The 14,005-nt window shown below is 39.7% G+C and overlaps 1 protein-coding gene across 4 annotated transcripts in view; it reads right to left on the bottom strand.

Annotated features, from left to right (window-relative positions):
* Positions 1-14,005, bottom strand: part of XRCC5 (X-ray repair cross complementing 5) — a 130,033-nt gene that overhangs the window by 113,828 nt on the left and 2,200 nt on the right. For all 4 annotated transcript variants that reach the window (XR_002079022.2, XM_053905056.1, XM_019446053.2 and 1 more), the window contains exons 2-7: positions 12,142-12,255; positions 8,520-8,703; positions 7,557-7,605; positions 6,119-6,241; positions 2,931-3,122; positions 723-837 (exon numbers count right to left, since the gene is read on the bottom strand). Coding sequence is in view for 3 of the 4 variants with exons in the window: in XM_053905056.1 (XP_053761031.1) it covers positions 723-837; positions 2,931-3,122; positions 6,119-6,241; positions 7,557-7,605; positions 8,520-8,703; positions 12,142-12,255 (777 nt within the window). In the remaining variant the exon portion in view is untranslated. The remainder of the gene's footprint in view (positions 1-722; positions 838-2,930; positions 3,123-6,118; positions 6,242-7,556; positions 7,606-8,519; positions 8,704-12,141; positions 12,256-14,005) is intronic.

Below are 14,005 nucleotides of genomic sequence, written 5' to 3' on the forward strand. Positions count from 1 at the left end.
ACCTAACATGGGGCTTGAACTCACAACCCCAAGATCAAGAGTTGCATGCTCCACTGACTGAGCCAGCCTGGTGCCCCGACAAATCAGTATTTTTTGATACGTCATGGATGCTGTTACTACCAGATCATTAATAACCGGATTGGGTGAGACTGAGTGTCCAAAACTCTGGACTCCTTTAGTGTATATCTATAGTTCTGCTATGATACTACGGTGACATGACTTGATGTGTTCCATTTTGTTCCCTTCAAAAAAAAAAAAAAAAAGAAAGAAACGAAAAAGAGAGACAGGAGGGAATTAACCTGGATTATAGACAATTCTTAAAACTTCCTCTCCTAATATGCCTTTTTACATAAAAGCTAAATAGAGATGGGAGGAACAAGGAGAGCAGTTAGAGAAGCAGTAATTATGGTACTGAATAACCCACACATGAATTGTCAGTTCCTTAAATAAGCATATTTGCCTGCCTGGCACATTGCTTGAAAAAACATGTATGGGGGCACCTGGATAGCTCAGTCGGTTGAGTGTCCAACTTTGGCTCAGGTCATGATCTCACCGTTCATTCAAACCCCGCGTTGGGCTCTGTGCCGACAGCTCGGAGCCTGGAGCCTGCTTTGGATTCTGTGTCTCCTCTTCTCTCTGCCCCTCCCCGCTCACACTACCTCTCTCAAAAATAAACAAACGTTAAAAAAATAAAATTTAAAAAATGTGAATGTATCACTCACCGCTTTGTAAGCCACAATTTTTATAGCCAAATTGGAGCCAATGGTCAGTGTGCAGAGCCAAGGGGCAGAATACCTCTCAGTTTTCTTAAAGACACACAGTTGTCTCAGACTCTCACTTCACCAAAAAAAAAAAAAAAAAAAATTATATACACACACACACACACACACACACCAAAAGCAACAATTTTAAAACATTAACTTGCACTGGATGATGCACTCAAGTCTTCTAGAATGAGAACTGAGTTGTCATTGATGATAAGGAGGAACAGCAGGGGACAGCAGGAAAATGACAACCCCAAGTGAGGAGACAGCCAGAATACAACTGATTTGGCTTAGGAAGAAGCTGAATTACATTACTGACAGGTAAAAAAAGAGCATCTCTTTCTTCCCCTACTCAATCTTCTCTTTCAACTTGGCCAGTGGTTAACATTTTTTTCAGGACCAAGAATATTTTGAGGATATGATAAAAGCACTCCCATAAGAGTTTGCCCACAATTTAAAGGGTTCACCAACTCCCTGAAAACCATGACCCTGGGGATAAGAACCCTTGCTCCAGAATATCAAAGGATAGGCACCATCCTTTAACATCACTGTTCATAACTCTATAATTTATTAGTTAATTCCAATCACCCTTAAATAAAAAGCACATATATATGCACATAGTAGAGAGTATTAAATATTCTCCAGGGGATAAAGGAATTTAGTCCATATTTAGTCTTAAGGTAAAGCGGATAACTCTAGGCTTTTTATAGATGGGGATGGAGAATTGGGAAGTAGCAAACACAACGTAGAGTGCTACTTCATTTGAACAGAAGTCAAGATCAATTCTATTTTTATCTGGTCCCTAATCGAACACAGCAGAGAAGATTAGAGGAGATAGGTGGAATTTGTGGTATTCACTGAGAAAGGAATCAATGACCAAACACTCAAAGCACATAATCCAGACTATGATCAATCCTCCTAGTACAGATGAAAAACAGATCTACAAAAAGGTAAAGAGAATTATCTGACATCATTCAGAGTTATGGACAAAAAGGTTTCAAGAGGCTCCAACTTTCAGAAATAGTCTAAAATGAACAGTAGATATTCTACTTGCTGCCCTGTTTGCAAAGTTTATGATACTCCTTGGCTTTGGATTTGTTGGGGGATGAATGGGTCTGAACCAGGTCTAACCTGTCCATAGGACCTCACTAGTTTGAGTGACATTAAAATCACCATGAGGTCTGAATTCTGTCCCAGGGCAAGTTCTAAATACTAGCATCTAATACATAACATCTGAGAACAAACGGAACATTTTTGCAGTAGATTTAAATCTCCCCAAGTAGAAGTCTAGATAAGAACAAGTCTAGCCCAGTGCTCTCCCGTACAACTTTCTGCAATGATAGAAATGTTCTATTTCTAACCGTGCCAATCCAATAGGCTATTAAGCAAGCTCTTGGAAGGTGGCTAGTGTGACTGACTGAATTTTTAATTTTATTTAATTTTAATGAATTTAAATTTAAATAGCCACATGTGGATAACGGCTACTGTATCAGATGGCAAAGTTCTGGTCCACATCTTCACAGAAGAGCCAACACCAAAGTAGCTTCAAACTGTGAGTGTCATCACATACACAGACAGTAATTTCCCTCCCTGCCATGATACAGGAAAATAAACTTTTTTAACATTAATTTGTATTGGCTTACAATTTTTATTTATGATACCATGGTGAACATGTTAACTTAAGACATATTCTCGCATTAGAGCAAGCCATGTCCAAATTTGAAATAAACAATTTAGGAATATATATTTGCACATGCTACAGTAAGAATACACGTTATGACAGGAAACGTCACTTTACAGGATTCCTCACTGATTCCTTTGCCAACCCCTTGGGAAACTATCATTCAATTTCTAAAATTCTATTACCTACAATATTTCAAGGGTGTCTATATTTAGAAAATCAATATGTACTGTTTGTCAATTATATTTCACAAGAAATATTTTAAAATTGTGATTGAGGAAAACAAATTAGAGCATATATACCCTTAACTACTCAAAAAACTTAAAGGGGATCAGGGATTGGTACACCATTTCGTCCATAAAAATCAGAATATTTCTTACAGAATAACTGCTAATTCAAGAGTGGCTAATTAGGGAGCCCTCTGATCAAAAGAGAAATTTATATGGCTATGACTGAAAGTTAGAATCAATGTTTTCACTTCTTACCTGAAGGAATAAATTTCATCCAGCCCATCTTCACCTTCTAAAGACATCATCACCTTTTTCACCATCCGAATACCTTCTTTCTGCTGCTCAGTAATTCCTTTTAGAGGAAAGGAGGGTCCATGGTGGTCCAAGCAGGAGTTACCATCTCCTCTGTCCCCGGTTCCATCCTCCTTGCCAACAGGGAATGGCAAACTATCAGGAAAAGATCGGCAGTTGTTCATACGACAAGCTCTGAAGCCAAATAATAAACTGGGTTCCCCTCCTGTGACTATCACTCACTGGCTTATGAGAAAATGGGCATGCCACTCACCTGAGCTTTCAATCCCTCCTCTCTCAAATGGCACTTATCACCCTTAGCCAATATCCTATCAGTTTCGAGTGACCGAAGCCTTTTTGGTTTGGTTAAAAGAGTGGAATTTCTTGGTTTACATAGCCAAATAATTCAAAGTGCAGGGTGGCACGTGACCTTCGGATGACTGGACGCAGTCTCACATGCCTCAAGGACCGCCCCAACCCTCTCACTGTCCATTTCATCTCCATGTGCCCCTGTGCTGCCTCCACTCTCTCACTGGCTCCCTCCGCGTCACCCATGAGCTCTTTCAAGCACACACTGCCGGTTCTGCTACCAAAGAGGAATGGACTACGTGTTTAATGCTCTACTCTCAATTCAAACAAGCCAGGGATCAGTGATAACCTGGGGACCAGACCTAGAAGATGCTCGCTCTCATTCGAGCCAGGAGGTTAAAGTGCAGGAAGGACTGCTTCCTAGAAAAAGGCAGGTGATATTCTAGGCAGCCAAAAAGAAGAGTAATAAAAAATAAAATAAATAAAATAAACACCTTTAATAATTCCTCAATGTTATTTTAAGGATTAAATGGCAGAATGTGTATAATATACTTAAATAATGTTATCTTTATTACTGTACATTTAGAATTCCCAGACAGACATCAGTGAATTGCTAGAAATAGGTAAAACCAATTCTTTCCCGTGTTTCATTCTGTTTGAAATGAGACTAAAACTACTAGATGCGGTTATCAGTCATGGAGATATTCAATAATCAATATACAAATTGAAAAATCAACCAACCAAGCACATTTTATGATAATTCTCTACATGGTACTTCATAAATGTTTTCATGTAAACAACCTCATTTAATCCTACACATTAGGTGGATACAAATTTCTCCCTCCATTTCCTAAAAAGAAGCCGAAGCTGCACGGGAAAATCCGGCCAAGCCACAGCCAGTGAGCAATGCAGCGAGGACTCGGTCACCTGAGAGGGCAAGGCTCCTGCACCCGCAGTGTGTCACAGCACTGCCCCCAGAAACCCAAAGAGCAACCTTTTCAGTTCCCTCAACATCACCTACTGGTCAACTCTGTGTGGCTGGTTATTTTAAGGTGATTTCTTTACCATTTTATCTGCTCTAATTAAAATAAAGCTTCCTGTTTAATTTTGTCTACATATATCCAGCATGACAGATACGCACATCCTGCATGATCTATCAGATAAAGAGCTTCTACAGAGCAGGGCATGGGACACAGGGTTCACATCAGGCTGTGGCTGTTTCCATTAACAACCTAGAAGAGAGATGCAGCTCTTTCTGCCCACAGGTCCTGTCCCGGTGCTATAATAAAAACACCCTTTTGCTCCAAAAAAACAAAACAAAAAAACAGACCTGGAAGATGGGAAAAGTGACATGAACATGAAGAGTCAGGAAGTAATCCTGGAAAAAGAAGTTACAGTAACAGTTCTTTCTACCCTGCTTTCGGCCAGATATAAACTTTCTCAGTAGCCAACAGAACAAACTAAAAATGAGGTCCAAGGAATGAGCCTACTCAGAACACGGTGGTTCTTAGACCTGCTGGTATTCTGTTTACTCCAATTACAACAATCATCCACGGGATACACCAAACAATAAAACCAGAAACTCTACTTTGTATGCCAGAGATCTGTAGCACAAGCACAAATACAAGAAAAAAACAGCCAAATAAGCAGGTAGTGGTAAGGCTACATTCCCTCTTCAACACGCTTTGCAGTATTACTCAGACAAAAAAGTAGCCTTTTCCAATGACATTGACAGAAGTGCAGGATGCTTCAACCCTGTAAAGGCATCCTGAAATTATGAACAGGGAACAGAAGCCAGGCAGAGCTTTTGAAGTACTTAGAAAGCTTCAATTCAATAAGACGAAAAGTGTCACTTAAAAAGCACTTAATTTCTCTGAAGTACTATCTTAACAAGTATCAGTCTGATGGGTTATTCTGAACTATTTCTCTACAGTTCTACAGAAAGGAGCTGCCCCTCAGCAGTCTTAAGAGGTACATACATGCAAGAGAGGTTCTTAATTTCCAACGGCAGGCATTTCAAAGAAGCCGAAGGCTTACCATTCTGAGCTGGAGGCTTCCTGGTATAGCTCTCAGTCTGAAAAATGAGTGTACTCAGAAGACTGGTAAGTCAACATCCTATATTATCACTCTGCTTTCACCAAAAATAAAACAAGAAAAAACAGGTTTGAAATGCAACAAGAAGGATTAGTGTGGTGAAAAAGAACTTTCTTGTTAGGGATTGAAGATAAAGAAAGTAAATGCCTGGGGAAGGAGGGACTCTGCCTTGCAACAAATTATGAGATATTTTGTGAACATTTTTGCTCAGAATCTGCATACCCCATGCCTAAATACACACAAGCAAATTACATCTTATGTACGTGTGTGTATCCTTTAGATTTAAAAGTTAAAAAATAAGCATTCTACAGGTTTAAAAAAATTCTCAGGTTGACATTCCTCTCTACCTTAAAAACATCTACTGCTCGCAAAACAGTACTCTGGAACTGCTGAAGAAAAGAAACCATCAATCTGGTAATTGTTTGGATAAAGTCTTCTATGTAAGCAAGAAATAAACTGAATATCCTCCAAAGATTCCTGAATTCTTTGAGTCCAAGAAGCACGAACAAACCATCTACTACTGAGCTAAATTCTGTGTCACTGTGACTTTCATCCCTTTACCATTAAAACTCAGAGTTCCTGGAATTAAGGGTACTCAGTGAATGTTTGCTGAGGTCAGTCATCTAACATATTTCAACTCTGAGCACAAACAGAAGACTCGGGGGAACCAAGAGCTTTAGAAAGGGGCCCTACTCCCTGTGTTATGAGAGCACAGGATTGGTCTTCAGACGTTATTCTCGTGATCTTACAAGAACTGCAGGGAGATGCCAGATTTCTCCAAGTTATGGATTATAATATCCAGCTGATCTTGGCTGAATGGGCTGCTGAGGTCAGTGAACACTTCAATATGCCTCTTTTCAAACTTCTTTCCTCTAAAAGAGAAAGTTATCACAATAAGAAATCATTCTTCTGAATTATCACTTACAAACTCAAATGCACTTGGTCACTGGACTTAGAGAGAGGCTAAGAAATGAATCTCAATACAGTTAAGAAATGTGATTACATTCTAGAACCCTACTTATCACTGATGCTCAGTTAAGTTCTACTAAACATATAGTCAGCCTGGTTACAATTCATACTTTTTAGTATCGGGCAAAATTTTTGAGCATTGTGGATATTAAATCCCTGATCTCCCAACTTTAACTTCAGTTAAATATATGGTCACTGGGATTAGAAAGGATCCCTTGGGTGCCTGCGTGGCACAGTTGGTTGGACAGCTGACTTCAGCTCAGGTCATGATCTTGAGGTTCATGGGTTCGAGCCCCGCATCGGGCCCTGTGCTGAGAGCTCAGAGCCTGGAGCCTGCTTTGGATTCTGTGTCTCCCTCTCTCTCTGCTCCTCCCCTGCTTGTGCTCTGTGTCTGTCTCTCAAAAATAAATAAATGTTAAAAAAAAATTTTTTTTTTTTTTAAAAGAAAAGGATCCCTTTCCAGCCTCCACTTAGGCAGAGTATAAACAAGGAACTCTCCCAGTAACTACAACTTCGGTCTCCTGAGGGTTCACTTTCCAAACATGCTGGCCCAGTTCCACTCACAGGGCTACTGGCAGGACTTTACACAAAATGTACAGAGATTGAGAAATGAAAATACAAATTGAGGCCTGAGATTTTAGTACTAATGTTTTTCCTAATGTTTAGTACTAATGTTTTTAGTACTAATGTTTAGTACTAATGTTTTTCCAGTCAAGGAATGGGTGGGTGTAAATAGATTCAAAGACCCATATTTTAAAGGAAAAATAATTAAATAATGAATCAGGTGGCTGGTCAGAGCTAGGCATTTTCTTTTTCTTTTTTTTTTTAATACTACAATTTTATTTTTTTTAGTTATTTTAATTCCAGTTAGTTAACATATGGTGCTATATTAGTTTCATGCATTTAATTTCAGTCAGATTATGAACAATACCATATAGAAGTTTTTAAAGTTCCTGGTAATTAAGTCAAATAGGAAGGAAGTTGAAATAAGCCAAACATGTATTTCTCCCAGAGAAATTCCCACAAACTATAGCTCTTGCTCTTTTTAAACTTAAAAAAGAGAGGCTGAACTGAACCATTGAATTCTATCAAATGGTTCTTTAGCCACACAAACATGCTGCTTGATTAGCAATGAATCACACATGTACAGAATACAGCAACACATACAATTTCTGCAGAATGGCTCATTTCCACCTCTCTTCAATTGAAGACACTTACACAGTTTCTTGTTGAATCACATCCATGCACACAATGAGTGCATCGAGGACTCAGCTAGTTAAGGGCAGAAAATATCACTAAACAGTCCCTTTATCCCAAGATCATGCAACTTTTTTCCAGTGAAGTCCACAGTGCTTGAAACCGTGAACTCTGGGCTGACTCTGTGAGGATTTAAAAGCACTTGCCAAAGAGTGCTTTTTCCAACATTTATTTCACTAACATATAATCACATATGCTGTAATCACATATCACAGTATATATCCTGAAACATATAATCAGGAAAAATAAAATAAGCCCAAGGTAATCTAACATATTCCCATGCATTGAAACAAAAATTATGATGTCATTTTACAATATCTAGAATCCATTTTTCGTGATTAGAGTCCACTCTTAAATATGACCTGAGCCATAATGTGGCATTTGTAAGTCACTCTTAGCACAGCAGCACCTCCCAGTGATCAGGGAGAACATTACGGTTTAGAAAAGTAAGAGTAACCACTTAAAATCATAGTACACGTGGAAGAAATTGGAAATCTCAGTTTAGATATCGGTCTGATTTTGGACACAAAAATACCCTCCATCCAGGAAAGCATAGGGAATGCTAATACTACATTCTTCTACAAATATGTTCTTTACATGCAAACATTTCCAGCCATCACCACCACTAAACTTTCTGCAAATAACAATACAGAAATATACCCACTGGTATCTTTCCCTTATAGTGCCTCCGAACCACTCAGTATCACTAGTGCAGAGAAGGGGCAAGTGGCTAGAGGGTCAGGAGTGCAGATACCCAACCCAACCTGAATAAATCCCAACACACACCATCATCTCCATGTCTTCAGAGCCAAAAAATGCCCATATACTCAGAGGTGGGCTTCTAGTGAGCCTCACCAAACTGGATTATGATTCCTCAGATTAAAGGAAATTTCTTAAGAGTCTTCTCTGGCTGAAAAAGGATACAGTCAGCTTGTTGAGAACCTGGTTGGATTTTGCTTTCGATGTCCTCCAGCAGGTCAAAATCTGGTAGCATCAGGTGTCTGTGGACTGTGATGTTCTGATACTGATCCTTACCAGCAAGGGCATTCTCAGTACCATCTGTACCAAAAAGAACTAATGCAATTTCATCCTTGCTCTCAGCAAACACCTAGAGAAGAACGTTCAAAGGTTAAGAATCATAAACTACCACCTGAAAGGCAGTAGATACCTAACCTTCAAGGAGCAATACAACCATACGTCCCTATGGCATGTCCCTGGGTCCACTGTCAACAACAGAATACTGGGCTAGATGGCTCATGGGACAATGACAATTCACAGGTTCTAAGGAGACTTTTCCGTTGACTATAGGTCCCATCTCTCATTTCAACAGAATTACGGGTGGGAGAATGGGAGAGTGGTTAACTCTTGATGACTTCCAGCCCAATCAGACTCTAATTCTCAATGAAAACTAATTATGGATAATTTGAAAAGCTTTTACTCTTTTTGGAAGTATTTTCCAGAGGACTAAAAAAAAATTACTGGTTCATATCCTCTAACCCAGCAATTTCATTCATAGGTATATACCATAGAGAAATTCTTGCTCATGTACTCAAGAAGACAAGGACAAGAGAGTTCACTTCAGCACTGTTTATAACAGAGAAAAAGTAGAAACTGACCATCCATCCACAGGATGCAAAAACACATTGCAGAATATTTATACAATATTATACCCCAGTAAAAAAAACAAATGAATAATTTGTGCATGTTTTTCAGTATGAATAAATCTTATAATTATGGTTGAGAAAAAATAAGTTACAGAATTATAGGTACCATATAATAACATTACATGTTTTGAAAGCTTCATACAATAGTAAATATTTATGAATATACTTATGTCCTAAAGTATTAAATATACATGGTAATGACTATGAAAATCCTGAAGTAAAGAGAGAAAGAAAAAGGAAAAAAGAGGATCGGGAAGGGATACACAGGGACTCTCAAGTTTATCAGTAATTATTATTATTATTTTTTTTTAAGAAAAAAAGAAAAAGACGGGCATCTGGGTGGTTCAGTTGGATGAGCATCTGACTCTTGGTTTCAGCTCTGGTCATTATCTCATGGTTGTGGGATTGAACTCCACTTGGGGTTTGTGCTGAGCATGGTTGAGATTCTCTCCCTCTCCCTCTGCCCCTCCCCCGCATGTGCGCTCACTCTAGCTCTCAAAATAAACATTTAAAAGAAGAAAAAGAAATCAAATATGGTAAAACTTGAGTACTGTATAGTGCTAGACAATGGGAAAATAGCTTTGCATCACAGTATTCTCTGTATTTGCCTCCTTCCTGAAACATTTCATAATAAAATGCAAAAACAAAAAACAGGATCTAACAAAAACACAGTCTTGTTCCCACCTACTTAACCGTAGCCTTCTCCACCAGTGGGAAGAGTGCTGTGTAGACAGAGGATGGAATTGTGTCTTTCCTCATTCTGGTTTGGTCTGTTAAGTTCCCCAGTGTGTTAAGAATTGCAAATACATACCCGGTTGCACCTGGAGAAAAAAATTCCAGCTGCTGGGCTTCAAACATGTCCAGCACACCATGGGGCAGGCCAGCTAGAACTCTATTTGCATCCTGGGCAAGCATTCATATTAAAGCCAGGTAATCCTGCTCAACAACAAAACTTCAGCCAGGAGAGGGAAGGCAATTCTGAGTGCAGCATGAGACTGGCATCAGGTATCGTCTCCTAGCCTTCCAGATCCACACTGCCACAGAATAGGCAGAGCCAAAAATAAAAACTGAAAGCACAGTTTCTTTAAAAAAAAAAAAAAAAGTCTATGCACTGGGGTACATGGCAGCATTACTGAAATACAACTAATACAAATTACTATAACCAGGAATGGAGTTAGAACATTCTCTTCTTGACACATTAAGGAATCCAGGTCATCAGAATTTGTTAAAATCTAGGATGACAGGAAGGGTGTCAGTGTCACAGTGAAAAGGGCAACACCCAGAGGAAACAGGTGTCCAGGAGGAATAGCAGTTGCCAGTGAATGAAGAATTTCGTGGACTTAGCAAAAGTAGAACTCGTACCAGGTAGAAGGGACAGAAATCAAGAGAGGAATGTCATTTACCACCCACCTCCCATCCCCGCCCTGCTGAATGTGAGTGGGTCTTAGTGACTTGCTAGACTAACAACAGCAGAAATGACTTTCTGGGATTTCTAAAGATAGGTCATAAAAAGCCACATAGACAGGTCACTCTTAGGAACCCTCTTGCAATGTTGGTGGGAATGAAAACTGGTGTGGCCACCCTGGAGAGCTGTACAGAGTTTCTCAAAAAACTAAAAAACTGAACTACCCTATGATCCAGCAATTGTACTATAAGGTCTTTACCCAAAGGATACAAAAATACAGATTTGAAAGGGTACATGCACCCCAACATTTATAGCAGCATTATCAACAACAGCCAAACTACGAAGAGAGCCCAAATGTCTATTGACTGATGAGTGGAAAAAGAAGATGTGATATATATCTACAATGAAATATTTACTCAGCCATCAAAAAGAATCAAACCTTGCCATTTGCAATGACATGGATAGAGCCAGAATGTATTATACTACGGGAAATAAGTCAATCAGACACAGACAAATACCACATCATTTCACTCAAACGTGGAACTTAAGAAACAAAACAGATGAACATACGGGAAGGGGAAAAAATGAGGAGGAAAAACAAATCACAAGAGACTGTCAACGACAGAAAACAAACTGAGGGCTGACAGTGATGGATGGGGGATGGGCTACATGGGTGACGGGTACTAAGGAGGGCACAGGGGATGAGCACTGGGTGTTGTATGGAAGTGATGAATCACTGAAGTCTATTCCTGTGACTAATATTGCACTGTATGTTAACTAAAATTTAAATTGAAGAAAAAAAATGTTTCCTTCTTAGGACTTTCCCTCTTAGGCCCAGCTGCCACACTGTGAGAATCCCAAGCTCCATGGAACAACCACATGTAAGAGTTCTGATGGATAGCCCCAGCTGAGTTCAAAACCACCAGAAGACGTAACTACTAGCCATGGGAGTGAGCCATGTGAGACGTCTGGCTCAGTTTAGCCCTCAAATGATTCAGCCCAGCCACCATCTGAGTGGACCTACACAAGAGGCCACAGAGGCCCAGCTGAGCCACCCAGTCATCCCCAAACCATGAGAACTGATTTAAAAAAAAAAAAAAAAAAAAAAAAAAAATCATTTAAGACATGAAGTTTTGGGATAGTATGTTACCAGCAAAAGATAACCGGAATAGGATTTGTTCAAGATTACCAGGTTAGTAAATGACACGGCAGAGCAAAGATTCAAACCCCGGCCACCTGGCTCCAGAGATTATTACATTGTCTTGTTTCTCACGAAAACTGTCATTTCTACTGTAGAGGCCAGAAGAAAGGAAGAAAAAAAATGTCAGGCTCTAGTGGTAGTTGGACTTACACATAAGTATATGTAAAAAACCTCCTCAGATTCCCACAAACAGCAGGCTGGTATCTTGTGTTACTAAGTGGAGACAACAACCGGTTAAAACGTGAGTTACGAGCTCAAGGCCAGGCTGAAACCTACCTGTCGCTGCACAAACATGGTCATCAACTTCTTTGCTAGTTCAAATGGAGATTCTTCGCCGGGAAGGGAGTTACTCATGGCAGACCCCACATCCATACAGAGCACAATAGCTGCCTAGAAACAAAGTTCCAAAGAGTGAGAAAATGTTAATGGTCATAAAAAAAGAAAACAGATATGTCCTTTTCTTATTTCACCCACAGAACCTGTACTTTAGGGAACTTAGGGGACGCATGGCAAAGGAGGGGGGGTGTTCTGCCTAGTGTATGTAAGACATGTAAATGTTTACTACAGAGAAACTTTACTTTTGTTTTTTTTTAATGTTTATTTTTGAGAGAGAGAGACAGAGCATGAGCAGAGGAGGGGGAGAGAGAGAGACGGAGATACAGAATCTGAAGTAGGATCCAGGCTCTGAGCTATTAGCACAGAGCAAGGCTTGAACTCACACACCATGAGATCATGACCTGAGCTGAAATCAGATGCTCAACTGATGAGCTACCCAGGCTCCCCACTACAGAGAAACTTTAAAATTGCCCTAATATTTTCTAAAAGATAGAAAGCAAGTGGGGCACCTGGCTAGTTCAGTCAGTAGATCACACGACTTCTAATCTAGGGGTCATGAGTTCAAGCCCCACATTGGGCATGGAGCCTATTTAGAAAGCCAGGGGGCACATGGCTGGCTCAGTTGGTTAAACGTCCAACTTTTCATCTCAGCTCAAGTCTTGACCTCAGGGTTGTGAGTTCAAGCACCGTATTGGGCTCCACACTGGGTATGGAGCCTACTTAAAAAAAAAAAAAAAAAAAAAAAAAAAAAAAAAGACAGAAAGCCAGGATAGGAGCATGCTCCAGGAAGCTGCTGCTCCTTTGGCCTGAGCCCAAGAATAAACTCATGGGAAGCAAATCTGAAAACCCATAGGCCAGAGCTAAATCCAGCCCATCTGAGCCCAAAATACATCAGACATACTGCAGCTGATTTGTAGAACCACAAGCATGAGAACAGAGAACAGATGCTTATCCTGTAAGTTACTGATTTGGGGATAGCTTGTTATGAAGCATTTTTGTGGCAACAGGAGACTGCTACAATCTTTATGTATTAAAATGATACACCCCAGGATTTTAAATCAGTTTGGGAACTGGGGATCTAGAATGAAGACTAAGACACCAAATCTATTCTGGTAGGGGACATAGACACATAAACAAATAATACCAGCACAATATTCCATGACAGATGTGGGCAGTGGGCACTAAAAGAATACACAGGAGGATCATCTATCCAAGACTGGTAGAAGGGATAGAGGAGGAGTAAGGAGGCAGAAGAGGTTTATGGATGTGGTTTTTGGGTGAGTCTTAAAGAATGTTTAGGAGTTAATCATGTGAATAAGGAGAGTTACAGGTAGAGGAACCACATAAATAAAGACACCTAGTCATTAGATAGCAATCACATACATAGAGGACTAAGGAAATTGGGGAAATAAACTAAAATAAAATGGTTACATGTGAAGTTCTATGTCTGACATCCAGAATTCAACTGAATATGAGCTGAAAGAGATCTGAACAAATAGCAACTCACAATTTCAGTGTGGATTATACAAATGAGTCACCAATATGACATGGCTACAACACTACATCTCCCACACCTATCTCATTCCATCCTCCAAAATATTTTAGGTTGTATCAACAGTGTACTGAATTCAAAGAAGGAAAACAAAGTTCTTCTGGTGAAAAAAGACTAGATTAGCAAACCGGAGACCATCAGGTCCCACCTTCATTACAAATTAGCTCTGAGTCCTTGGGAATGTCACATAAAACCTCACTGTTAATTCAGAGGCAGGAAGCAGTTGTTGAACTAGATGAGATCCAAGGCCTT

The sequence above is a fragment of the Panthera pardus genome, unplaced genomic scaffold (genome assembly GCF_024362965.1).
Source record: "Panthera pardus isolate Hobbes unplaced genomic scaffold, ASM2436296v1 HiC_scaffold_10, whole genome shotgun sequence".
Lineage (NCBI taxonomy): Eukaryota > Metazoa > Chordata > Mammalia > Carnivora > Felidae > Panthera > Panthera pardus.